Below are 27534 nucleotides of genomic sequence, written 5' to 3'. Positions count from 1 at the left end.
ATGAGTCACTCTGAAAAATTTATATAAAAATGCATTTTCATAAGTAGCCAATTTACAAATATATCAGCCAATCAGAATTTCCCTATTTCTGCTCAACCCATGATGACTTTAAAATTATAGCAGCCCTCCCTCGTCTAATGTCTCCAGAGCTTTAAATAAATGTACTGTGGTCTAAGAGATTTTAATATAGGTCAGGGAATTTCAGTGGGAGCTGCGTTCATTCTACAGTGTTTAAGAATCCACCGCTCTGCCCTAAAGATGTAAATGCTCTTGTGGTTGCCAGTTAACTGTTTCATAGTAAGTAAAAAGCACTTCTGCTACTACTGATAAAAACTATGAAAAAATCTGAATGATAATCATAATAATAATAATAATAATATCAACAACAACAACAGAAAAAACAGTCATGTCCTAAATAAAGAGATTGAAATCATAAACCATAAATCATTGGATGAAAATGGTAGTAATTTTTACACAAATGACGACTATCTGATTCTTATTTTCAGTTCAGGCTTCTTTTCCATCACAAACAACAGTTTTATTAAAAGTTGGTGTACAAAAGGTAACGCAAAAAGGACTCAAGTGTGTCAGTGAAGAGCGTGCTTGATTTGATATACATGATTTATAAAGATGAAACAAAAATCAAGGTAAACATCACATGTGCACTGAATATTTTCATTGTGCGTCATTTACAATCAAGCTAAAATGGTTAAATTAGGCAAAAAGTGTGATGTCTGCGTGAGCAGGGTGTGTGCAGAGGTATGGAAATACACATGACAGGCAGGTAAGACATCATATCGTTGCATTCGGACCGAATGTAATGATTGGACGAACATTTTTTTGGTCCTAAAACTTCCACAGAAGATATATGTACATGTTTTTATATTTAGACCAATTCTATTATTGATTGCTATCAGGATGTGAAGAGAGTTTCAACCAATATAACAAAAAGCGTTTATAAAATAAATAGCTTACTCTACCTTTAATGAAAATATTGTATTTATTTAGCAAATATAACATGCTGGCTGAAATTGCAAGACAAAATAGTCTGCCATATTATAAAAAAAAAAAAGAAAAGAAAAAAGAAGTAAATTCCTGTTAAATCACTGTTATTGCCACTAAAGAATGCTATTAAAAGCAAACACATAATTTGAGATGTGGTAGAATAGACATTGTTGTGAAAATGTTCAGTTTCAAAAATGGCTTTTGTGATGCACATATATACACTGTTGGACACTGTTACTAGACAATTTAAATAAACTAGTAAAGTATAAAAGTGTGTTTTTTTAATTTATTTATTCATAGTTGAAGAAACAACCACATGTATCTATCGCCACAGCAACTAGAAACAGCCAATGGATGACTCAGTGTGCGTCAGCAAGGACACACACACATCTCTTACACGTCTCAGGGGTAGACTACAGTTCTCACAATTCAACTTAAAACAATCTAATGCGACAATTCCAAATAAAGTTATAGGCCTTTATTTTATTTACTTGTCAAAGGCAATTTTTACTTGCATGCGTCTCTTGCAGAGTGTGAATTGTGGACCCTGAGAGCACAAGTCCAAAATCAGCTCCCGATGATTGCATGTGCCTCCTGTAATCTGAAAAACACACTCGGAATAACTCACAGACCCCTCCCCTTTATGCTAATGAATCTTCCCTTGCGGAATCAAAATCACCCTCAGGAAAGGGAACTGCAGGGGATCAAACAGTAATCGGTTGAGCTTCCACACATCTCTGCGATTTCATCTCAGAACTCCAAAGCATTCCCAATGTCAGTCAGGATATCTGTGCATAACTGTACATGTAGGTCATTCTGACTTGATTAGATCATTGTGCCTTTGATGAGGACTGAATATCACTTTATGGCTTATGTTCTCCAAAAGAAGAACGTCTTCTGCCTATGCAACTAATCAAGTGTGGGCCGTTGAAGTCAGTGCCCTCTTTGGCGAGGTTAGGGAGTTTGATTTGGGCCCACATTACACATGGGAACAGCATGGTGTTGATTGCTGCTGTCAATGTCACATCTGTGATTTGTCTTAAATCAATTTTGCTTTTGACAACAACGGCAAGTCTGGAAAGAGCAGAAGCAATAAGTAAGAATTGAAGAAGATATTCAAAAGGTAAAGATTTGGAATGGACTGATATTAAAATTCTGGCTGATACCGGTAAGCTGATATTTATATTTGGATTGAAACTTAACTAAAGCAAAATTGTTTAAATGCTACACGCTGTCATGATCCAGGCTTTCATGTTATTTCCTGTTCTGCGCCATGTTTTGTAGTCCTTTGTAGTTCTTCCTGTTTATTAGTTCTGTGATTATTCCCAGGTGTGTCTTGTTTGCCTATTATTACCTCTTATGTATTTAAACCCCAGTGTTTCTTGTGTTCCTTTTCGAGTCTCGTCCTTCTTAGATGTAATGTTCTTGGTGTTAGCTTTGTTTTGTTTATTCTGTTTATAAAATTCACTCAGTTTGGATCAAGCTCTCCTTTGTTTTTTGCATTCCCCCATGGTCACACGCACTCAGTTTTGTTTGTTCTTAGTTTCGGTTTTCATGAACTTTCAGTCACATGTGTTTATTTTTTTTTAAAGATTAACTGATTATTAGATGATGGCAAAAAGTAATGCACATTTAAATATAGGAAAAATTTGCATGTTATCCAATATCCAAAATAATATCACTGTCGCAGGTGGCTGTGCTTAATGAAGCGCACAACAGGAATAGCTCAAAGAAACAGTTTTTAATAATAAATCCAACTTATTACACAACCACATTTAAATCGTAGATGAGGCAAGACAAAGGATTGAACCAAAACAGGGAGTATAAATACCAGGACTAATGAGGGAACTAATGAGCTAATTGATTAACAACAGGTAAACTGAAAAACTAGGTCGCAGGAAACAGAAACAAACAAAGCACACACCTGACAATCATATCATTATTACATTATTATATAAATTTGTGTTTCCGAGACTTTAATTTCCGAGATTTTACTATACGTCTCTGTTTTCCTCACACAACCAAAGTAAATGATGGAGCAAGTCTTCAGCTGTCATCTTTCCGTCAAGTTAACAATCATATCCAAAGTTCTCTCGAGTAACAGGCTCTCAGTGACACTACTATCTATTTCCATTCTTATGAAGTCATTCAGCCTGACAATACGACATCCTCCTGCTTTAGACAGCATCACACCGTTCGCTGTAGCTCATGAGTCCAACTCATTGATACATTAATATCAAGAGAGTTCTCACCAACAGCAATTAAAACCTTGTATGTGACAGCTCAGTCTCTGCATCCTAAGGAGGAATCTACTTCATTCTGTGCGCAGGAGTCACAGATGCACAACTAAATTAAGCTATAATGCGATTTGTCTCAAAACAGACCTGAAAAGTGAACCTTCTTTCCATTACCCAAGGTCAGATGTATATTTGCTGGATTTTAAGTGACACTGTAGCTACGGGAGGTCAAGATGATTCCGGTGACTGCAATGTGACGACTGCGTAATGAGTCCAGTGCCCGGGGCATCAGAGGAAGGGTTTAGCTCTTACTGCCCGAGCCTATTTTGAAACGCAAACATTGGTAAGTCTAATTAGAGGAAGCCTTATCTGCCACCCAGAGCGCATACGCATTACTGCAACATCAAAGAAAACTACAGCTCGTTTTTCACGAGAAGACTGATGGCAGGGCAAAATTTTTAATGAGCTGCTCCAACTGTAATGCATTTAATAAACAATCCCAGCGATGAAGGATTCAATTTAGCCGTGATCCCGTTACAGTTTAACAAGCGCGTGTAAACATGAGCCATTACATTTCTGATGAGAACCCAAACCCAAACAATAAAAGAGCTCTATACTGGATGTGGATTGGTTCAAAACGATGTGCTCATGCGCTATACCCTAATAGTGTTGGAAAGCGTTGTCATTTCAGTATTAGGGTCATTAGCCAGGTTTCCATCAACATATTATTTTAATGAAAATTATGGGATACATACTGCATAACAAAATGCTGGTTGAAAATACCAAGAGAACAAGGAATGCGATGGAAAAGAATTTAAGCAACTTTGCCCTGTTGAAGGAGGCGGAAAGAAAATAAGCTGTAAAAACCAAACATGCACCATTTAGTTACAAGCTAAAACTTATGAGCTGTTAAAATGGAAATTCTCTTATTTAAAGTTGGCATGAAATGAAAATTCACCCTATCTATTTTCTAATTGCATGTTGTTGATCTCATTGCGAACAATTCAACCATGCATGTTTTATGCTTCAACAGTCACTTTTTATGCAAATTACATTTATGCAAATTACAACAAAAACAACAAATCTACTATTGGCTATTGGAATATAAAGCAATGGGAATGTGAAAACATTCTGACCAGAAAACGGCAACAGGCTTCCACTATGCATCAAAGGAAATGTCTAGGTAAAAGATTTTCCCTTTAAAATGTATGCACAATATACACCCAACATATGTTTTTATGGATCTTTCTTAATGCTGCCAAAAGTCATCAGTCAGTCAGAATGGGTTACAGGGCTGACCAACAAAAACGTCACCATCACATCTAGAATGTCAAACGAACATCTCATAAGAAATATTTTAGGTTAAAATTGCTCTAATGACAAACATGATCAGTGTTAATTAGTAAGTAAATCTAAACTATACAGCCTGAATGAAATAAACTGCAATGGTAAAATCTCAGTATACAATGTGTTGTTTAGTATATCGTTCAGGCGGGAAAAAAAGTGGGCGATCATATGTTAACATTTCAAAGAATAAGGCGTTTTGCTGCTTAAATTCAATGAAGGATAACCTCAGACTAGAGTTTTGAGTTTTGAATCCTACAATATATTTTAGTACAAAGGCCTATGGCTTCACAAGATCTATCAAAATGGTGGAAAAAAATACATAAATTTATGGGTAAACCCTTCAATCCTACATTCAGAAAGTGACGGCAAAAATGTAACACAATCTCAAGTAAGTGCATTTTCATTAACCGGCTGCGAGTGATTTATCATGTCCCTAAGAGCGAGGTCATGATTAAATGATGCGAATAAAGTCTAGCCCTCAAAGTCACTGTACATTTTTATAAAAGATCACAAAAACAAACAACAAACCACTGTGTCGCTCTGACCTTTTGGTGCTGAACATGTTGGCAGGACGATGTCTCTGACTCAGAGGTTTCCTTCTGGGACAAACCTGAGAAAGCAACCAGAGACAGAAAGTATATTAAGAGCAGAAACGTGAAGGTGACCTGAGCCCAAAACATTCCAAAACAACACTGATTATATCCCCAAAAAACCCAAAACCATATTCAGGACAAACTCAAACACAGTTACAAGCTTTACATCTGCTAAAAAAGAAAAAGTCTGCGAGTAGGATCATTTTTTCACCTTGCAACAGAAAAATAGGATAAGGATAAAACGCAAACCCGTTGATTAATGTCTGACTGAAGTAAGTTGAGTTCAAAGATCTCAAATGCTCTCATTGAAGGTTTAGTTTATAGTTTCTCCAGGCTGATGAATAATTCATCATCCCACTGGTTGAATGTTTTGAGATGTTTGGCGAGCATAAGCTGTACTCGATCTAAAGACAGAAGGAAAAGTCTGCAGTCATCTTCATCTGTTAATTGGGGTAAATTAAGAGATTTGTCAACATCGAAAGCCGTTACAGATGGAAGACTAGCAGAAAACTGTGCAGTATATACAGTATACTGCCTAATTTTTTTAAACAGTACGTGGAACAGTATGCAGTATGTTAATATAAATATGAGAAAAAGTAATATGCCACATTATTGTCACATGATGATATAGCATGTTTAATTCTACAAGTGATGCTGGCTGAATTCAGAATAGTATATTAGTTTTTCTACTTCATCCATATATTTATATGACAGACATATAGTTTGCAAGTACACTATTCTGAATTCAACCACTGATATTACTTCTTGTTCTTCGGTACACAGGAAATGAAAGGTCAATTTGAGAGCAGTGCATTGTGGGACACATATTACACACAACAGAAACAGTATTAGTAGTATGCTATGTTATTCTAAACATTGCCCGAAACCACCTTTTTGTCTCTGACAAATGACAGACCAGAAGTCATTCATTTCCAATGGAGAGTAGTGGAAGAGAGTATGGGAGCTGGATAGATTTCAGATCGTATGCATATTTAAACTCCTCAACTTATCCATTGAAATATTTGAACTTCGTATAATGGAAAAGGAAGCTAAAGTCTATTACTCTAGAAAAATGCAAACAAAAAAGATGTGCTTCCTTCATGTTTCCCATCATCCCAAACTTTCATTTTAAAAGGTTTTCATAAGGATTTCTGTGGATAAAAGTGGCTTGTACATCTACAGAGCATAGGAAAAGCAGAATCTTTTCATCTATACACCTGAAAAGATGCTACACAGGAGTACATGCATAAGTGATGTCTCCTGCAGGCTATAACTACTCTTTAACACAAAGGTTACAGCTCTGACGGTAAAGGTCATATTTCATGCGCAGGACCTTAAACACAGAAATTTGTCATAATGAGAGGGAGTGACTGCTCTGCTTCAGCATGATAAAAACAGCTTTTAAAAAACATATTCGTGGCTGTGACAGAGAAAGAAAGACAGAGAAAATGAGGAAGACATTCACAAAAAACTAAGGTATTACATGGAGTGAAGTCAACGAGTTCAAAGATCTTTCTGACCAATGGTGGAAGAGTTCAGTTCACCTTTTTTGTAGCTAAGACTTCAAGTTATATGTGCCTTTACAAAAATAAACCTGCCATAGGAAATATTCACTTGGAAGAGTTGGTAAGTGCAGAAGTTAATGTTCTGGGAGCAGACAGAGAAAATTCATTAATTCATTAGTATGTAAGCCTTGCCGTTTCTGAGATTCTCTGACCCAGTCGCCTTGCCATTACAATTCGACACTTGTTAAAAGTGACTCAGATCTTTATTCCTGCCCATTTCCCCTGCATCCAACACATTGATTATTGTTTACTTACTAATCTACCCAGACCTTAATATATGGCCTTGTTAGAAGATGTAGTTTCTAAATAAGTTACTAAAAGGATTTCGAATTTGGAGTGCAGATCATAGCTGTATTCTTGAAGTAAATAGATTTACACACCAAACAGCAGAGGTGGACAGTAACAAAGTACATTTACTTGAGTACTGTACTTGAGTACACTTTTTGAGTATCTGTACTTTACTTGAGTATTTTTTTTCTGGAAACTTTTTACTTTAACTTCACTACATTTGAAAGACAAATATCATACTTTTTACTCCACTACAATTCTGTCAGGTCCTTGAGTAGAAAGTAGTAACGTCAGTCAGGGGATGATTTTGGTTGCAGGGACCCGCAGGGGTTGCATTTTGGCTGGAAATGAAAGTCGGATTGACTGCTGATGTTGGTTTCTGACGTCAACCCGATTTTCGTTTTCAACCACAATACAACGTCTGTCCAACGTTGGAGATTAATGTCAATCTGACATTGGATTCTGACGTCAACCTGATTTTCATTTTCAACGTTGGGTTTGGTCTTCTAAATGCGAATTTTGTCATTGTTTTGGTGCACACTAGTTTATAGATAACAGTAAGGCTAACATATTCATACTAAAAGCCAAAAAACTTTAAATAGGGCAGTATTTGAGGGAACAGCCATTTGGGTGTCCGAAACCATTGTGGACGTTATTGAGTGCACTTATTCAATCTCACATTCAATCCCTCTATTTGAACTGTGTTCTAGAAATAAATGTGAAATTGATATGAGGGTAGGCATAGATACAGAGGCATGAGGTACTGTAAGTATTACACACAACAATGCAACAATAATAAAACAATGCATTGAAATTTACTTTTGATACTTAAGTACTTTTAAAAACAAATACTTCTGTACTTTTACTTAAGTAAAAATCGGTCTTCACAACTTTTACTTGTAATGGAGTAATATTTGACCAGTAGTATCTGTACTTTCACTCAAGTAAAAGTGTGTACTTTGTCCACCTCTGCCAAACAGGATACAAGGTAAACGACTCTAACATTATCAACGCCAACATGAATCTGCAGCTGTCAGGTGGTACAGGTCAGTGCTCTTTAAGATGTTTATGTTCATGCTTTGAGCCATGAGGTAGTTTAACGCCGTCTTGTGACGCTTTTTTTGCTCCCTGCGGTACGCGTTCATTTGTTCAAAGCTAGCTTGCTATTGCTAGCCTCTCCGAAAATTGCCTATTTACTACTTATAAAAATAAAAGGTCAAAATAAAGGTACTTTTTTTATGTGTGTGCAGTTGTGTCAGTGCTTTGTTGATTTATTCCTTTTAATGTCTATTTTAAGATCCGTGGTTTGCGGAGTGCTGGGAATACACAAAGAAATGTCACTGATAAATATCAGTGAATCATGGGATTTTCTCCTGTTCGGTATTCCACTCCGACTTTCACACTCTGATCTTCACTTGCCGGTTTAATCAAGTCTATTTTTAACCTAATACATCTGAGACACGTGTGGGAGGAGATGTGAAAAAAAACAGACAGGGCATGTTTAAGACAGAAGAAACGTAATCATGAAAGCTGTGGTACCTGCAGCAGGTATTTAAAAAAATCATCTCTGCGTTCAGCGTTTCATGTCATAAACCCAGAGCACACAACAGCAACGGAAGCAGAGGTCTGTGCTGAGGGAAACATGGCATGTTCAGGAGGTTATTTCATTCACTTCTCAGTAGTGAGTCATCCCTCTGGTCTAAGCGTTCTACAGATTTAGAGTGATTTCATCAAAAAGCCTTTTATCGCTCCAAAATAAAGTGGCACAGATTGTGTGTGTGGTTTCAAAGGGCAGCGGCAAGCTTGTTGAGGAAACTAAACACTGTTGACATTGAAATATAAGGCACAGTGAACACTAAATATACTCAGGGCAAACAACTGATTTGTAAAGGCTCCTAGTTTACACAACTAATCACAGACTAGGTGCATGAATTACACGATTACTCTCCTCCCTGACCTTAAACATCACACCCAAAAGTCCCTCTGTTCTTATACAAACTGACACACAAAGCAACACAAGAGTTCTTGACAACATCAACAAACAAAATGAAGGATGGCTTCTGGTCATTTTCTTGTACAGAACAAGAAGAAAAACAATATGGATGAGACGGCCACTGGGGAGACGTGGGCAGACGCTCGCTGGCACTTTGATGGCTTGTCTTTTTTTGAGTGCTGCTTCCCATTGGGAATTGTGGTCCTCCGTATTAAGTGTAAAAATATTTGATGCGATTCCCCTACCCCACTCTAAAACTGTGGTATGACCAAAGATTCATTGTGTATTAAAAAACAAAATACATGTGTGAAATCTTCCTTTCACATGAAAAAAAAAAAAAAACACTTAAAAATGTTGGCGTCATTTTTTTGTTTTTAAAAAGCCTCTTATGCCCACCAAGGCTGCATTTACAGTATTTGATCTAAAATACAGTAAAAACAAAAAATATTGTGAAATAGTATTACAATTTAAAATAACTGTCTTCTATTTTAATATTTTTAAAATGTTATTGATGGCAAAGCAGAATTTTCAGCATCATTTCTCCAGTGTCTTCAGTGTCACACGATCCTTCAGAAATCATTAATAGCCTAAGCTAATTTGCTACTCAAGAAACATTTCTTATTATTATCAATGTTAAAAACAGTTGTGCTGCTTAAAGTTTTGTGGAAATGTGATCAATTTTGTTCAGGAATCTTTGATAAATAGAAAATTCAAAAGATCAGCATTTATTTGTAATAAAAATCTTTTGTTACATTATAAATGTCTTCACTTTTGATCAATTTAATGCATCCTTGCTTAATTAAAGCATTAATTTCTTTCAAAAATATTACTGACCCCAAACTTTTGAATGGTAGTGTTTATAAAAAAAAAATTCATTAAAAGAACATTACGGTGCAACAAAACAGAAACTATGCAATGGAGCAAACAGTGAACAGGAGAGACTGAAATGCAGGAAAATCCAGAGTGAACGGAGCAGATTTGAATGCTTTTGGGAAATTGCTGTCGATTAACTTTGCACACATACTCTGGTCATTCATCTGCATGACAAAGTAGCAGAAGAACAAAAAGTAGTAATTTTTGCATATTAGATTCAGGTTTTAGACTGGAGAGGAAGTTTAGAGTTCCCGTATGTTTCAACCATTATCTGAAAAATATCATAGAAAATCTTATTCATTGATAGTTCTATAGTAGTTTTGAAACAATAACTATTGTGTAAAGTAATCAAGATTTTGGTAATACAGCCCACCATGGTATTTACAGGTCCTCTGTCTGTCTGTTTAAAACCATGGTACTCTTATTAGAGCTGTTTGCCATCCTAAAACACGTTTTTAAATGGAACAAACAGATGTAGAATATTACAAAGCAAATTCAGACTCATCCACAATCACCCGCACATAAACAAACAAATCATCCAAGTGAATTTTTGGCTTTCTCTGGTCTTAATCACTGTGTGGCTTCAGCGAGGTGATCTATATAAATGTAGATCAGTGGTGGTGACTCATCCTCCACCGCGCTCGCGTCATCCTGATTCTCGTCATACCTGATTCTTACTGAAACTCTTTAAAGCTGACAGCATCTCCAGGGACAAACAGGGGTCAAATGAAGCCTGCAGAAAACATGGCGCAATTATGGAAATTCCCCTTGCAATTGCTGTAGACGTGTAAACAGCCCCAGTGTTGATTCTAAGAGCTGTGCTAACATTCATTCCAGAGGTTCAGTTCTCATTACAGGTTGCTGTTTTCACTGCCTGCCATCTAATCAATAAATCAAAGCACAGGGGGACGATTTGCTCATGCAGATTAACAAATAAAGACCTGCATAAACACTGCTGATTCTACAAACATTTGGAGTGTGTTCATCAGTTCATCACCTAATGACATCATACAAGACTCTTCATTAATGACCTGATAGTTTTGCCAGAAAATGCAATCATCGCTTGCACTAAATAATGGCGATGCTTAAAAATGATGTTTTGTTTGACATTTAACAGCGTACAGTATAATATACGTCTATACAGTTGAAGTGTGTAACAGCATCTTAACAGCATTGAGTGCTAAACATAACTCTGGTCAACCCATGGTGTGAGATCTGGACGGAACTACAGTGCCAGTTTGTATGGAAGACTGGACCAATGTACGTATGCGTATGTACATCGTACAATGTAATTCTGTTTGGGGTTTGGTGCCACTATGCCCTGCAAAATCAATACACAATACTAAAAATGAAAATGGCATATTTTTTTGATTAACATTTTTCATTAAATTATGATCAATTTTCAGACTTTCTAAGAGATCAATACGTGATTTCAATACAAAATGTGTATTTATTGCATTTTCCTTGCATGAATGCACTAGATGGCACAGAAATTACACTGAATCTTTGATGTCCGTCGTCTCATTTTGGGCCTTTTTGGAGCAATTTAGTTTTTTACATGCAAATGTGTGTTGACAAAGATTCAAGCATGTGAATTTTATTGATAATTACATACCCATAAAGAAAAAAAAGCATATCTAAATTTTTCTACAGCAATGGAAATCAAATGAAGAACTCTTCTTAGACATTTCCCCTGAGAAACATACTCCAGTGATCTCACATGTCTCCAGTTTCAGAAAAGATCTTAAGTTAAACAATGTCTCAATGTGTTCTCAGATTTGCCAAGCAAAAGTCAGTTCTCAGCAAGCACTCAAATTTATCTTCGAATACTATCTGAGCTACACAATCCACTTTATATTCTCACCATCAATAACAGTCTTATTCTTAGGAGAAACATCTGACATAAAGTTGATATCTCATTGAAACACAACTGAGAGTTCAGAGATACAGTATCTTCTAAGCTACTGTATGACAGAGCAACCTCAATATCTAGAACAATATCCATGTGGGTATTAACAACTGCTGCACACAAGTCGCATAATAAACGATGGGAAGCAAGTGAAATGGGATTCGAACCATGGTCTCCGGCGTTGGAGGCGGGTGCTCTAACAAGGAGGCTAAAGACCCCGTCAGTTGCTAGAGCGTCTCTTGAGATCAGGGGAGTGAGGTTTACACGCACAGCTCTTACTGGTCTATGATAGTTGCATACAGACTGTACGATTTCTGCAATCCTAAGATCATTACAAAAACGGGACACACGATATGTTTGCTAAAATATGTGGATTAAAACGATAATCTGGTTGGTAAATGGTAATTTCTCATGCCAGACAAGGATTTATCAGTAAAGTTTTACTGAGATTTGAGCTCCAGTGAAGACATTTAAGCTTGTTTCCTTCTGCACATTAAAAGTTGGCATTCAAATGGAACTTCCCTGTTGTGATGTATATCTAAGCGAAATCGCTTCTTGGAAAAAAAGAAAAAAAGAAGTAGGGTGGGACTTGATTTTGTTTGATTGGATGGTTGTGGTTTGCTATAGCTGTGATCTCATATGAGTGACAGGTTGTCCCACCCCCACGGCATCAGATAAGAGAAGAGATGTCGCTGAAAGTGGGATGGGTTATTATTAAAGATTACTAGGGCACACAAATTAAAAAAAGAAAAAGAAAAAAAAGATGTGCATGGATAAATTATTTATAACAAATACTGCAATATTCCATAAATATAAGAATTGTCAACTTTGATCTCATGGTGACTTTTAAAATTTAGATTATTGTTTTGTGTCATGTTGGTGTGTACTTTATATAACTAACACAGAGCAGGGGTGTCCAAACTTGGTCCTGGACGGCCACTGTCCTGCAGAGTTTAGCTCCAACTTGCCTCAACACACCTGCCTAGAAATTTCTAGTATGCCTAATAAGACCTTAAATAGCTGGTTCAGGTGTGTTTAATTGAAGTTGGAGCTAAACTTTGCAGGACAGTGGCCCGGAGCAGGATTGGACACTCCTGGACTAGAGATAATTCTCCTCCCCAACTGAAGTTATGATGCCCAAATTCATTCTCACATGCACATAGCTATATGCTAAAATGTATTCTTGATGTAAACCAACAACTTAAAAGAAAAGCTTTTAAGAATGTACACAGAACATGATAAAAAGCTGAAAAAATATGGACGAGACAGTGGTTGGGGAGACGTGGGCAGCAGTTTGATTTTTCAAGAAAACTACATATTAAAAACATGAAAGTGTAACTAGCTTCAGTCTTGTAGTTTGTGCTTGGCTTGAGGAATACAAAAAATATAAGGCCGACATCACAGAAAAAAAGACATTGTAAAATCACATTATTATTTTTCAGTTTACGAGGTCAAAATGCAATGCTCAATTCTTTAAATCAGTTGCACGTCCGCATGGTTATTCAGTAAGTGAAGAGTTGAAGTGAAAATTGTGTGGGTCGTGATATCTGAGACACGCTGGGATTGAGATCTGCTCAGAATATTCATTACAAGACCCTGCCACCCTTGAGCAGACACACTTGTTTTAATTAACTATTAAACTGACGAGACACAGACCTGTGGGATTTCCCATGATGCAGTTCCCTAATATGTGGTTGAGTTCTGTTGTTGTTTTCCTGGAATATTCCAGGTTATTTACGGTCTCTGTGTGACTGATTATCACTGTATTAACACAGGCAATAATTCTGCATTTCAGGAATATATTCTGTATTCTGTAGTTTCAAATGTAACATTTTTATTCACTAAGGTGCAAAATCACCTGCTAGGCTTACGTTGTTTAATGCATCACTGTAAATGCATTTCCCAATCTTTTTTTACAAACTGATGGATGAGTCCAATTTTTTGTCTGTGTTAATCAATCTCATGCCACGGATGCTGAAAATAGAATATTAAAGCCTCTTGAACTACAATGCATTTGAGATTGATCCACAACTTTTCGTAATATCAGCTCCAGTAAATATCAGATCCATATAACATAAACAGTGCTTTAACCTTCAAGAAATGTGATATGTGCTTCAGCTACATTCCCTACAATTTACATGCCGAACACAGACCTGATTGTTTGAGCTCCTGGCAAGGTGGGACTTGTCAGTCCAACTCTGGATTTATGCTGAGTCATTACACAAAATGATATTATGTTGACAGAGACAAATGCCTCAGGAGGCAGTGCTCTAAAATGACTTTGTTCCAAGGTAAATTTAATCTCGAGAGCTGGACGCATTTCAGTACAACAGAGCACCGATTCAGTCCTATAAGAGCATTTCATTCCCGCTTTGGTATCTATCATGTGCATGTGGAATTTGCCAGTTGTTTGTCATGTTTATCTCAATGAATATCAAGAGCTGGCTGTAATGCATATTTAAAGGGGAAGTGTGCCATTTATGCACCATTTTAGCACTTTTTTTTTTACACATTTAAAGTCACCATGGAATCATAATGGACAATTCTTGTTTTTTATGGAATATTGCAGTATTTACTATAAATTATTTTTTATTCATGTGCCCTCATAATTTAAAGGGGACCTATTATGCAAAATTAACTTTTATAAGGTGTTTGAACACATGTTGAGCTGAAACTTCACAGACACATTCTGAGGACATCAGATATTTATATTACATCATGTGAAAATGGGCATAATAGGTCACCTTTAAGCAAACAACAACGATATGAAGTCCCGCCCTAAATTTTTCTTGAGCCTTTTCATTCTGATATACGTCACAATAGGGAAGAAAAGACTATCGCAACCTCCGTTTCATTCCGACATTCAATCATCTGCAAGGAAAAAAAAATCCAAAATCATCTACCATTGTTCAAACAATGTCTAGTTCCATCCCAAATTTTAAATCAAATTTGTTGAATCAGAAGTAGCGAGAGTGTGATACCTGCTGCTACTGAATTCCAACTTGTAAAAAGCATTCATGTCCTTGTAGAACTTGTAATTAGAGCTTGTAAACTTGTACTTTTCTGAAAGCTCCAACTTGTAACACATGACCGCTGTACCACCGGACCACGGCAGATACATATTGGTGTTGATAATGTTGCCATAGAAGCAAAGAATTCCAAGTCTGAAAGCTCAGAGTAGAACGTCACGTGTTGTCATCTCGTAATTACGACATTGCGTGAGTGCAGCATAATTTAAAGCAAATTTCATTTTCAGAATGCTTTGCGTCAGACTTTTGAAATGAAGTAAATGTTGAAATGAAGTGTCGTTTTGTGTATTTTTGCACAAATTGAAAGGTACACTATGTAACTGTACTTGAGTCAATAGCTCATCAATCCTTCTTCCAAAACATGTTTTTGTCTAAATTACTATAAGTTTGTTAAGCGTCTATATATTAAACCCTGTGAGATGTAAATTGCATACATAAGTCACTCGCCTGTGCACATCTCGTCATATCCATAAATTGAGAAAAGTTGCTCGGGCTACTTTGACGCGTGTATGGTGTGGGAGTGGCATTGTCACAACGAGCAAGAAAGGTTGACATGGAGCAGATAAATCTCCAACCTAAAAAAAAATCCAAACAGAGGAGAGTCTGCTGGCAAAACAAGAACACGACAGAGCTTGTAATAATACAAGAACTAACATTGGCTTGGCTTTTCAGAGATGGAGAGAACTGGGTTACCATTGTGGTGAAGAGTATGAGCCTGTGGTTGGGTTGTGGATGGGCCAAAGAACATTATGTTAAGACATGCATGAGTGCTTGTGCTATTGCTAGTTAGTTTGTTAGCAAGTAACTACAAAAGATTTGAGTTAAAGGGTTAGTTCACCCAAAAATGAAAATTCTGTCAGTAATTACTCACCCTCATGTTGTTCCAACCGCGTAAGACCTTCGTTCATCTTCGGAACATAAATTAAGATATTTTTGATGAAATCTGAGTGCTGGATCACCTCTCCATAGGCTGCTAGGTGACCGAAACTTGCTGGCCCAGAAAAGTTATTAAAGAGATCGTTAATATAGTCCAAGTGACTACAGTGGCTTAATCTTAAGTATATCAAGTGACGAGAATACTTTTTGTGCGCAAAAACAAACAAAAATAACGACTTTATTCCACTATTAATTTCCTTCTCTCTGGGCCTCATAGTGTTTTTGCGCAGCGCGTCTGTGTTACACGTCATCACGCATCACACACATGACCAGCGTCGGCCAATAGTGAGCCTACGTGGTGACGTGCAACACAGACGCGCTGCGCAAAAACACTACGTGAACCAACTAGAGGCCCAGAGAGAAGGAAATGAATAGTGGAATAAAGTCGTTATTTTTGTTTGTTTGTGCGCACAAAAAGTATTTTCGTCGCTTGATATACTTAAGATTGAGCCACTGTAGTCACTTGGACTATATTAACGATCTCTTTAATAACTTTTCTGGGCCAGCAAGTTTCAGTCACCTAGCAGCCTATGGAGAAGTGATCCAGCACTCAGATTTCATCAAAAATATCTTAATTTGTGTTCCGAAGATGAACGAAGGTCTTACGCGGTTGGAACAACATGAGGGTGAGTAATTACTGACAGAATTTTAATTTTTGGGTGAACTAACCCTTTAAAGTTTATGATTTTAGTTGTTTTAAGCAACTAATGTTTTAGCAACACAAAGTATTTGAGTGGATTAAAAAATTATCTTTTTGTGGAATCTTAATTGGTTTAAGGCAATTGGTTTCCTTGAATGGTTTCAGTTAGCTTAACTCGTTGGGTTTAGCAGGGAAACATCAAAAACAGCAGATGAGCAAACTAAATGCCTCTACACCAGGGCAGGAAACTGGCCAAATGAGTCACTCATCTTTCAAATGCTGTCATGATGTGGACTGTTATACATGTAAAGCATGCAACATATGAGTAACACATGACAACCCAGGCTACAGGGGTCAGTCACTGTGTTACTAGGGCTTAAAAGAGAAAATCCCTCTCTAATCTACAGCTGGCACTTCACTTCTGTTTACAATGTGGATTCAAAGCTTTTACTGGACCTCTAGCACCATTAACCGATCATCATAACTATTAAATATTATGCAATGTGAAAACTGTGTGTTAATAGCTGTTCAAATTATAAGCTAATGACCAGAGTGCTCTTAGTATTCAAGAGATCCTCTCTTTTCAAGGCCACTCTTATGACACAAAATCCATTTTAAAACATCATTACAGACTAGTGAACTATATTACTTGAGGTCAAAGTATTTTATTTCAATTATTAATACATTTATTTATTGAATATTGTTGCAGATGTTACATAAAAGCGACATGCCTCAATGCCATATGTTTGATTTGAACACAGTTAAGGCTTCACGTCATGCTCAAGAAATAATAATTGCAATGCATGCTGTCTGATGTCTTATTGCTTTAGGTTTTAGAAAGACATCAAACCTGCACAAAAATACACAATGCAAACAAACGAGTACAGTGACACAACACAAATGTTTACTGCATTAGTTAGCAGTGCTATCACTAACAAACTGATAGTGATTAGAGCTTAGACATTTTACCCTCGTGAAAAAGAAGCATACCTACATCTGTATTCAGTCCCACACAACAACCATCTTTAAAGTCTTGATATATCAGCTTTTTCCGTCTTCCCCATAAATCATTGACTAGTTTGCGTAAGCGCACTATTAATTCATAAATGAAGTGTGGCTCTATGATACATCACAATAGACTGAAAAGCTCCAACCACCTGGAGGACTCCGACCGGCTTCTTTGGATTTCGGATTTACACTATTACGCAAGAGCATGAGCTGACTATAATGTCTCAGACACAGAAAAAAAAACAACTGTTGTTGCAGCATTCAAAACAACACAAACACATTGATTCTGTTCCAAAACCTAATGAGCTGACTGAATGCAGGCAGCATTTTAAGTCAGTTCCAAAAAGTAGGTAGCATGATTATGATGCTTAATTTTAGCCAAATTGTAAAAGGCAGCATTGTATGCATAGAGAGAGCTTTGGTAAACTAAGCAAATATTTATTTTCTACAGTAGTAATTTCACACTAGAAATGAAATCAGAAGTGGAAAACGTTGGTCAAAAACGTACATTTACACACAAACTGACCAACTTTCAGACGCCATCTATATAGCTCAACTGTCACAGAATGGAAAGCACAGGATTGTGGGATATCAAAGATAGCAAAGGATACATCTATGCTGCCTTCAAAAATCGATAAGATGAAGGTATCTCAGGAGACAGGAAGAGAAGCTAACGTTGGATTCGGATGTGCCTTGATGCCTTCCTATCTTGGAATGCATCCTCCAAAGACATCATTTTTAAGTTTTCGGACGCAGCCAATGTATCCAAGAGGGCGGAGTGAGAGAGATTTTTCTTGTTGGCACACAGCCATTGTTTTAATTAAAAATCTTTTCTTTTTATGTATGCACGTATGTATTATTTATTTAAGTGCTGTAAATTAGTGATTTGTCAAAACTGAAGTGAAACCCTTATTATAAATGAATCTGAGAGAGACAAGCTCTCAAGTTGTTTAGTCTTTCAGAGAGAATAGAGCTGAATTTTAATTTCACTAAGAGATGTGAAAAGGTCCACTGTGCAATTAGAGAAATAGAAAATAAATGGCGTGCAAGGACATGACATTTATCACAAATGAATATGAATTTCAAGCTTTTAAAGCTTTGAGCATCTGAAACCAGAACAAAAGAATGTGGATTTATTAGTCGACATTGTTCTCTTACGAGAGGTTCTCTCGTATTTGCGTAAGTTAGCTTACGCTACGGGAAAAGTCATCTTTTCTCGAGATACTGAAGCCAAAAATTATCCTTAATTTTCATATATTGTCCACGCAGTGCAGCAGGCAGCTAGCAGAGCTAGAGCGAGCAATACTGCACGCTCATTGGCTGCCGCGCGGCAACTGCTTTAGCCTACCGGTGAGCCCGGCGTGACGTCGCGCCCTCGCGCGTCACAGCCCGCCAGAATGGGCGGCGTCAGAGCGTATATAAGGAAGGCTCGGAGGCTAAAACTCTGATTTCTGTCTCTTCAGCGAAGCTCTCTGCATCGCTGTTCTCCGAGAGAAGCCGCCGCCGTCGAGAAAGCATCGAGCCAGCGTAGGACAGCGCCTGGAGAAGCCGGACAAGTTTTCGCCGCCTTCAGCCTGCCGTGCCAGCTCAGCTATCCGGCGACATATATCCTTTTCTCTTGCATTGCTTGTTTTGTGTGTGTGTTTCGCTTCACGCGACACTAAAAGAGCAGAGGCGTTTGTTGCAAAATGCCTCGTAATTCCTGCGGCTCGTGCCGCTCTCACCTCAGCGATAGAGACCGGCATGTGATCTGCGCTCTCTGCCTGGGACGTGACCACGCTGCCGTTGCCATTGCTTCGGGCGGCTGTGAATACTGCGAAGAACTGCCGATGTCGACCCTGCGGGCTCGACTCGCCTTGTTCAACGCTGACCCCGCTCCAGTCTCTGGAAGAAGAAGCGCCGCTCCCAGAGACCACCGGAGCCCGAGACGCGAGTCAGGCTTTCGCCGGAACTCCTCCCGCGAGCCTCGCTCTCTCCCTCTCCGCCTCCGCTTCCCGACGCGCAGCCGCCGGCTCTCGCCCTCGGTGCCGTCGCCTCAGGGGATGAAGCGGAGGACGACGCTCTTCTGGACAGCTGCTCTCTCCTGGCATCAGACAGTGAAGGGTGGACCGGTTCTCACCGCTCCGCCCCTTCCTCTACACGCGAGTCTGTTAGGACCCACGCCAGTGTGGACGCCGAGCTTCTCCGCCTCCTCACTTTGGCCGTTGAGAACCTGGGCCTCGAATGGTCCCAGCCTGCGGTGCCCACACCGAACAGGCTCGACGGGTTCTTCCTACCCAGCCGCAGCCACTCGCCAGCGTCCAGACCAGCGCCTTTCCTGCCTGAGCTCCACGCGGAGCTCTCCAAGTCGTGGGACGCTCCAGTTTCAGCCAGACTCCGCTCTCCAGCTTCGTCAACGCTTTCGCACGTGGATGGAGCCGAGGCGAAGGGATATAATCACATCCCTCCGGTTGAACAGGCGGTCGCAGCGCACCTTTGCCCCCCATCCGCGAGATGGCGCTCAAAGTCTGCCCTCCCGTCTAAAGCCTGCAGGACCACTTCCGCCTTTGTCGGCCACGCTTTCTCCGCCGCCGGTCAAGCCGCTTCAGCCCTGCACACTATGGCGGTGCTTCAGATCCTCCAAGCCGACCTCCTCCGCCAGCTGGACGAGAAGGGCTCGGATCAGACCGTTTTTACGGACCTGCGCAGCGCGACGGACCTCTCCCTTCGCGCCACGAAGGTTGCAGCACAGGCTATCGGGCGATCCATGGCCTCGCTCACCGTCACAGAGCGCCACCTCTGGCTCACGCTCGCTGACATGGGAGAATCTGAGCGGTCCGTTTTCCTCAACGCCCCGCTCTCCCCCACCGGCCTCTTCGGCCCTGCTGTGAGCGGCCTCGTCGACAGATTTTCGGAGGTGCAGAAGGCCTCGCAGGCCATGAATCTTTTTCTGCCTCGCCGCTCGAGCTCTGCTGCAGGCCGCTCTCAGTCTAAACAGCCTCCTGCACGCAGCTCTACTCAGCGCTCGTCTCGACCTCCGCCTTCGCAGCAGCGTCAGCGTGGCCGCCCCAGGTCACGTTCAACCAGCCAGCACAGGCCGCCTCCCCCGCGGGGCCCCCGGCCTAGGATTTCGCTGAAACCTGAGCCTGCGAAGACCTCCTAGCACGCGCCGGGAGGAAAAGACGGTTGAGTCCCGCCGAGGCCGGACCGCCGTCCAAACTCATCTGCCTTCCTCTGCCAGTCCCCTTAGTAAAGGCTACTGCAGTAGTGTTCTCCGCAGCCAACGAGCCAGTTTCAAAACTCTCTCGCCTGCCCCCAAACGCCGTTTTTACGGCGAACCAGATAAATCGCAAAATGAGCATAATGTCTGGTCACCCGGCTCTCGCCGACGGTGTTATGAGTGTAGTAAATATGCTCACTCTCAAGTGTTCATGTCTACACACAAGCACGATCTCCCCTGTGTATCCCACAGAGCACACTCACATAAAGCGCGCGCTTGCCTCTCGAGTGTTAAGTGTAGGAAATGTGCCCACTGCCCAGTGCTCACTCCCACACACTGCCCGCTCTGTTTCACACATTCAGGGTTTAGATCACATAAAGCCCCTTGCCACTGGCCGTGTTTTAATAAAGAGTTCCGTGCCCGCTCCTCAGCGCTCACACTCTCCTGTAAACACTCTCATGCCCGCCCCGCGTTCGCGCCTCGGGCTGCCCATTACAGCGCGTTCTCAGTCTCCAGAGACCGTGTCTGTGAGCACTGCTCAGCCGGTTGTCGCTATCAGCGAGCCCCCATTTCCCAGCACCGGCAGCGCGCGCGCGCGCTTTTGCCGCTTCGGGCCCCGTGCCCCGCGCAGAGCAGCGGGCGGGACCCAGAGGCCATTCGACCCCTAGCTATGAGTGCAGATGCATGGAAAGCTATCCCGGGTGTGTCGAAATGGGTACTGAATACAGTAATACGGGGCTATTCGCTACAGTTCATTCGCCGTCCGCCGCGGTTTCGAACGCGCGTTGAGACAGTGGTGAGCTCAGAAGCAGCCCATCTGCTTCACACAGAAATAGCGAAACTATTGCACAAAGGGGCCATAGAGAGAGTTCACCCTTCTTTGACCGAGGCAGGCTTTTACAACCGTTATTTCCTCGTTCCCAAGAAGGACGGAGCGCTCAGACCTATATTAGATCTGAGATATTTGAACAAAGCTCTCATGAGACGGCCGTTCAAAATGCTCATGACCAGACAAATCCTCGCGCAAATTCGCCCGAGGGACTGGTTTATTTCTCTCGATCTGAAAGACGCATACTTTCAGATTCAGATTATACCCCGTCACAGGCCATTCTTGAGATTCGCCTTCGACGGCCAGGTATATCAATACACCGTCCTTCCGTTCGGCCTGTCTCTAGCACCCCGTACCTTTACGAAGTGCATGGATGCGGCTCTCGCTCCCCTGAGATCACAGGGGATGCGAATTCTGAACTATCTGGACGATTGGCTCATTCTGGCGCAATCGGCGGAAGCGCTCGCTTCCCATGGTGCTTCTCAGTCACTTAGAAAGCCTGGGTCTTTCGGTGAACTGGTCCAAGAGCTCTCTGATCCCCAGCCAGTCGATCTCCTTTCTGGGAATAGAACTGGACTCGGTGGCCATGACAGCCAGGCTGTCAACACAGCGCGCGCGCTGTGTTCGACACCTCGCCGCGTCTTTTCGAAAAGACAGGTATTTCCCCCTGAAAACTTTCCAAAGGATGTTGGGCCATATGGCTTCAGCTGCAGCAGTTCTGCAGCTGGGTTTACTGCGGATGCGCCTGCTACAATGCTGTCTGAATTCGAAAGTGCCCCGCAGAACGTGGGCTTCAGGCCGCGTTCGGGTCAGAGTGACTCAGGGCTGTGTCTCAGCCCTGCAGCCCTGGCTGGCAGCCGAATGGTACCAAACAGGAGTTACGATGGGGGTGATTTCACACCGCAAAGTGATCTCGACAGACGCGTCCAACTCAGGTTGGGGAGCGCTTCACGAGGGCAGACCGGTCTACGGCCGTTGGTCGGACCAGGAGAAAAGCCTTCACATAAACTGTCTGGAGATGTTGGCGGTCGAGAAAGCGCTGAAGCACTTTCTCCCTTACCTGCACGGGCACCATGTGCTAGTCCGCACGGACAACATGTCAGTGGTGTCCTATGTGAACCGTCAGGGCGGAATCAAATCCAGAACCTTGCGCGCTCTGGTAGAGCGCCTTCTGGTTTGGGCTCAGGGCTCGCTGCGCTCTCTGAGAGCCGCGCACGTGCCCGGTCGCCTAAACGACGGACCGGACAGGCTGTCCAGGGACAATGTTCCCCCCGGGGAATGGGCTTTACACCGCCAAACAGTCCAGACGCTGTGGCGTCGCTTCGGCAAAGCAGAAGTCGACCTTTTCGCCACGAGCGAGAACGCTCAGTGCCAAAGGTTCTTCTCAAAAAGCGAGGACGCGTTGGCCCAAATCTGGCCCAACGTCCCATTGTACGCTTTTCCCCCGATCTCTATGCTGCCTCAGGTGATAGCGAAGATCAGGGAAACGCGCTGTGCGGTGCTCCTCATAGCCCCGCGCTGGGAAAACCAGTTTTGGTTCCCAGAGCTGACGGCGCTGTCGGGAACAGCCCCGTGGCCGATTCCAGTGAGGAGAGACCTTCTCTCTCAAGCCCGAGGCTCAATTCTGCATCCCCATCCAGAGCACTGGTCTCTGCATGCGTGGGTGATCAACGGATATTCATTGATTTGCCAGAAGGGGTAGTTAACACGATCGCGCAGTCCAGAGCTCCCTCTACGAGGCGGCTCTATGCGTCTAAATGGTCTGTGTTTAACAAATGGTGCGCGGAGAAGAGTTTGAATTCTCAATCCTGTGGGGTTCCACAGGTTTTGAACTTCCTTCAGGAGCTTTTGGACGCGGGCAGGTCCCCCTCCACGCTCAAGGTCTATGTTGCGGCGATCGCCGCGTTCGCCGATTCGGCGCGCGGCCGCACATTGGGAAGGAATGAACTCATTACCCGCTTCCTCCGAGGGGCCAGGAGGTTGAACCCTCCACGGCCACCTCTGGTACCCATATGGGATCTGTCTTTGGTCCTAAAGGCCCTAAAAGCTTATCCCTTCGAACCCCTGGGCTCTACGGAGTTGAGATACCTGACGTTTAAAACCGTTTTTCTGTTAGCTCTGGCTTCAGTAAAACGCGTGGGCGACTTGCATGCGCTATCAGTTAGCGCGGCGTGTCTTGAGTTTGGACCTAATGACTCTTTGGTCATTCTCAAACCAAGACACGGTTATGTCCCCAAAGTGTTGGGTACCCCGTTTAGAGCTCAAGTTATTTCCCTCTCAGCTCTGCCGCCCGGCAGTGGGGATGACAGTAGCCTCCTTTGCCCTGTCAGGGCTCTAAGGTGTTACGTCACGCGCTCCGCCGCTTTTCGGCGCTCGGAGCAGCTCTTTGTTTCGTTTGATGGGCGCGCCAGAGGTCTCGCCGCCTCGAAACAGACACTATCCAGATGGATAGTGGACACTATTGCCGCAGCTTATGCGTCCAAAGACCTGCAGTGCCCTTTGGGCATACGGGCTCATTCCACCAGAGGCATGGCCTCATCGTGGGCGTGGTCCAGCGGGATTTCCATTCAGGACATTTGTATGGCGGCGGGCTGGGCCTCCCCCTCTACATTTGTCAGGTTCTATAACCTGGAAGTTCCCGCCCTGCAGGCTAAACTTCTGTCAGTCTAGTCGGGTCTATGTCCTGCTTATGTGTGCGCAGGCTAGTTACTCGATTTAGGTCTCCTGGTCGAGCTGCACCTCAGGGTATGTCAGTGATATTTAGACCGGCCTCGCCGTTCTATCCTTTTTCCCTATGAGTGCTTATGGACACGTGTTGGCCCGCTCTGCTGGCCACCTGTTCTTCCACTTTTAGACCCCCCGGGTCTCCCGGGGGTTTATATGTGGATGCAAGGCGCGCACGGCGTTGACAATGGGGTTCCCGTAGCGTAAGCTAACTTACGCAAATACGAGAGAACCTCTCGTAAGAGAACGATACTGGTTACTCACGTAACCTCGGTTCTCTCTAGAAGAGGGAACGAGTATTTGCGTTCCCTGCCGTGCTCGCGCCGCGAGCTCATGTCGCTTCATTCGACAGAAACCAGAGTTTTAGCCTCCGAGCCTTCCTTATATACGCTCTGACGCCGCCCATTCTGGCGGGCTGTGACGCGCGAGGACGCGCGCGCCCTCATTGGGCGTGACGTCACGCCGGGCTCACCGGTAGGCTAAAGCAGTTGCCGCGCGGCAGCCAATGAGCGCGCAGTATTGCTCGCTCTAGCTCTGCTAGCTGCCTGCTGCACTGCGTGGACAATATATGAAAATTAAGGATCATTTTTGGCTTCAGTATCTCGAGAAAAGATGACTTTTCCCGTAGCGTAAGCTAACTTACGCAAATACTCGTTCCCTCTTCTAGAGAGAACCGAGGTTACGTGAGTAACCAGTATCGTTTTAAGTTTGGGGTCTGTAAGTTGTTTTTTTTTAAAGAAAGAAAGATTAAGCAGCACAGCTGTTTTCAATATTGATAATGAAATGTTTCTTGAGCATCAAATATGCATATTAGAATAATTTCTGTGTAAATTACATTTTAAAATAAATTAAAATAGAAAATAGTTATTTTAAATTGTAATAAAAAGCGATGTCTTTCAAAAACCTTACAAAAAAGAAAAATCCACAAATTCCTAATTCCTGCTTATTAATAGTTAGTAAGGTAGTTGGTAGGATTAAGGGATGTAGAATATGGTTACGCAAAATAAGGCATTAATATGTGCTTTATAAGTACTAATAAACAGCCAATATCCTAATAATATGCATGCACAGTAAGCAACTAGATAATAGTGAGAATTGGACCTAATTTAAAGTGCTACCATAATTCTTTTTGTTACTAATGTTGTGGGCGAACATAAAATCAAAGTGGTCTATAGCTAAATCAGATAAACGTCTTCTGTCAAATAAAGAAGGGAAACAGTGTTTTCTAGGAAATCTCAAAATTGATCTTCCAGACAGTGGAGCAAATGCCTTGAACCAATGTAGCAGCTGTCATTTTAGTGTCACGAGTAAAGGAAACAGTTGTCAAGATTTATACCTTTACATTTTGCTATAAAATGAGCACCTTTGATTGCTGTTCTACTCCAAGACCAAGGAGTGAAATATATTATCTGAAAAATGTAGCAGGAACTGAGGAATAAAGCGAAGTATATATTCATTGTAGATAAATCAAATCCTCTGGTGGGCTTGCGCTTCTCTGAATATTTAATCTGAGCTCGTATGTCAAAGAATATTAAACTGTGCTGCTTAATATTCACAGGATATACTTTACATTGATTTTACTATGTGTAAACAGGGCTCTCAACAATCTGTGATATGAAATGTGAACAATGTGTCGGGTTTCATTTCATAATGCAACACTAGGACATAATTGGCTAATTGGGCAAATTAGTTAAAGTCAGCATAAAAAAAACAGATTCATGGTCTCAGGCTGCTGTTTGATTCTCTCAGAAACTCCAAAGTTTTCTGGAGGCAAATCTATGATAGAGAGCTCCCCCTAGAGTATGAGATGAATTACATACAAGTCCTTTAACTGAGTAAAAAACTGTTTCTCATATTTAAAGGTGCTGTATGTAACTTTATAAACTAAATACAGCACCTTTAATATAAAAAATATTTCTATCCAAACTCAGCAGGCAGAACATTCAGCAATGACGTGTGCATTACACACTCATTTTAAAATAAGGATATTTTTGGGGATATTTAATTTAATTTTTGGGGATATTTAATTTAATTTTATCAATCAATAAATTCCACTAGAAACAAACCTTGTTGTATTATTTTAATTTAATACTGTGAAGCTGCTTTGATACAATATGTGTTGTGAAAAGCGCTATACAAAAAAAAAAAAGAAGAAAAAAAATGTTGAAGTCAATTTCAGGTCATTGAATTTCAAGTCATTTTGAAATATTTGCACTTTTGAACATCATTTTTAATGATTAAAGACGTTTCATGAGTCCATCAAAAAAAGCAATTCTATTCTCAACAAGGGTTGAGTCAGTGCTCATCTCTGATCACAGAGCCGCTCTCAGGGAAAATCATTCCTAGAACGAAGACATTAATATTTGAAGTGAACTACGGTCTAATTTTTTTAAATTGCTCATAAAGATGTTCTGTGTCTGTGAGAAAGATCTTAATTGTTTTGTAGCATAAATCAAGAGAAGAATCATTCAAAACAGCACAGCAAGAGCAAGAATATATACAGGGAAATGATTGTCACAGCTAATACCTTTAAAGGAGAATACCTTTACAAAAGGGGAAACAAGAGATTGAATGAATAAAAACAGTAATAATATCATAGTTTCATATTATTTATTAATCAGTTAAAAATACAGTGTTAAAGTAATTAAAGAGAAAAAAGCTCTTAACTAGCCTTAATTTACTAACTAAATGCATTTTTTATTTACTTATTACTATTATTATTATTTTTTTACTTTTACTTATCTAAATCTCTAAGTAAAATTAAATTATGTTTGCATGTCATTTGACACTGAGTTGCAACAGTAGTAAAACTTAGAAGATAAAACACAATCCCAAATATTATATTACTGTGTGTTCATATGAACATCATGTAAAACTCACAACACCCATCAGTCTCTATAAATGCCTGTCTTACCACTTTCTATATAAATATCAGCATGCATGGACTCTCGTATCATCCAGGTGTTCAAAGACTTCCCTTGTCACAGAATGCAGGTGATGCAGTGTCTTTCCCTGAACATGCAAGAGACAGAGAAGAGAAAAATGATGGGACTCACTCTTTAAACTGAAGCTCTCTCCATGACCCAGGTCTCTCGTGCTCGGATGTTTGAGATGAGTTTATGCAGCCAGTCACACGTGCATCTGTGCGCAGGATGAGACACACACGCAGAGTAATCCGACCTTCTAAATACAGACCGAACCACTGAGAAAGGGGGAGGAATGGATCATACCAAATCATTTATGTCACACACAGTGAATTAAAACATTTTCCAACCAGCAAGTTTCCTGTATAAGTAAAAAAAAAAAAAAAAAATTCCAACGTACAAAAATATTATTGCATTATATAAATATAGAATGTA

At 41.0% G+C, this 27534-nt stretch overlaps 1 protein-coding gene across 3 annotated transcripts in view; it reads right to left on the bottom strand.

The window, feature by feature from the left end:
* Positions 1-27334, bottom strand: part of oxr1a (oxidation resistance 1a) — a gene marked incomplete at its 5' end in the record, with an annotated part of 155054 nt that extends 127720 nt beyond the window's left edge. For 2 of the 3 annotated variants that reach the window (XM_084088229.1, XM_084088233.1), the window contains 2 exons: positions 5135-5199; positions 27232-27334. In XM_084088229.1, the coding sequence (XP_083944355.1) occupies positions 5135-5151 (17 nt within the window). Of the gene's footprint in view, positions 1-5134; positions 5200-17409; positions 17568-27231 lie in introns of those variants that run through there. The other variant, XM_084088230.1, reaches the window with a different exon arrangement.
* Positions 27335-27534: the final 200 nt, after the last annotated feature.

This window comes from Abramis brama (genome assembly GCF_963993115.1).
Source record: "Abramis brama genome assembly, chromosome: 17".
In the NCBI taxonomy this organism is placed as follows: domain Eukaryota; kingdom Metazoa; phylum Chordata; class Actinopteri; order Cypriniformes; family Leuciscidae; genus Abramis; species Abramis brama.
This window is presented reverse-complemented; position numbering and strand designations above follow the sequence as displayed.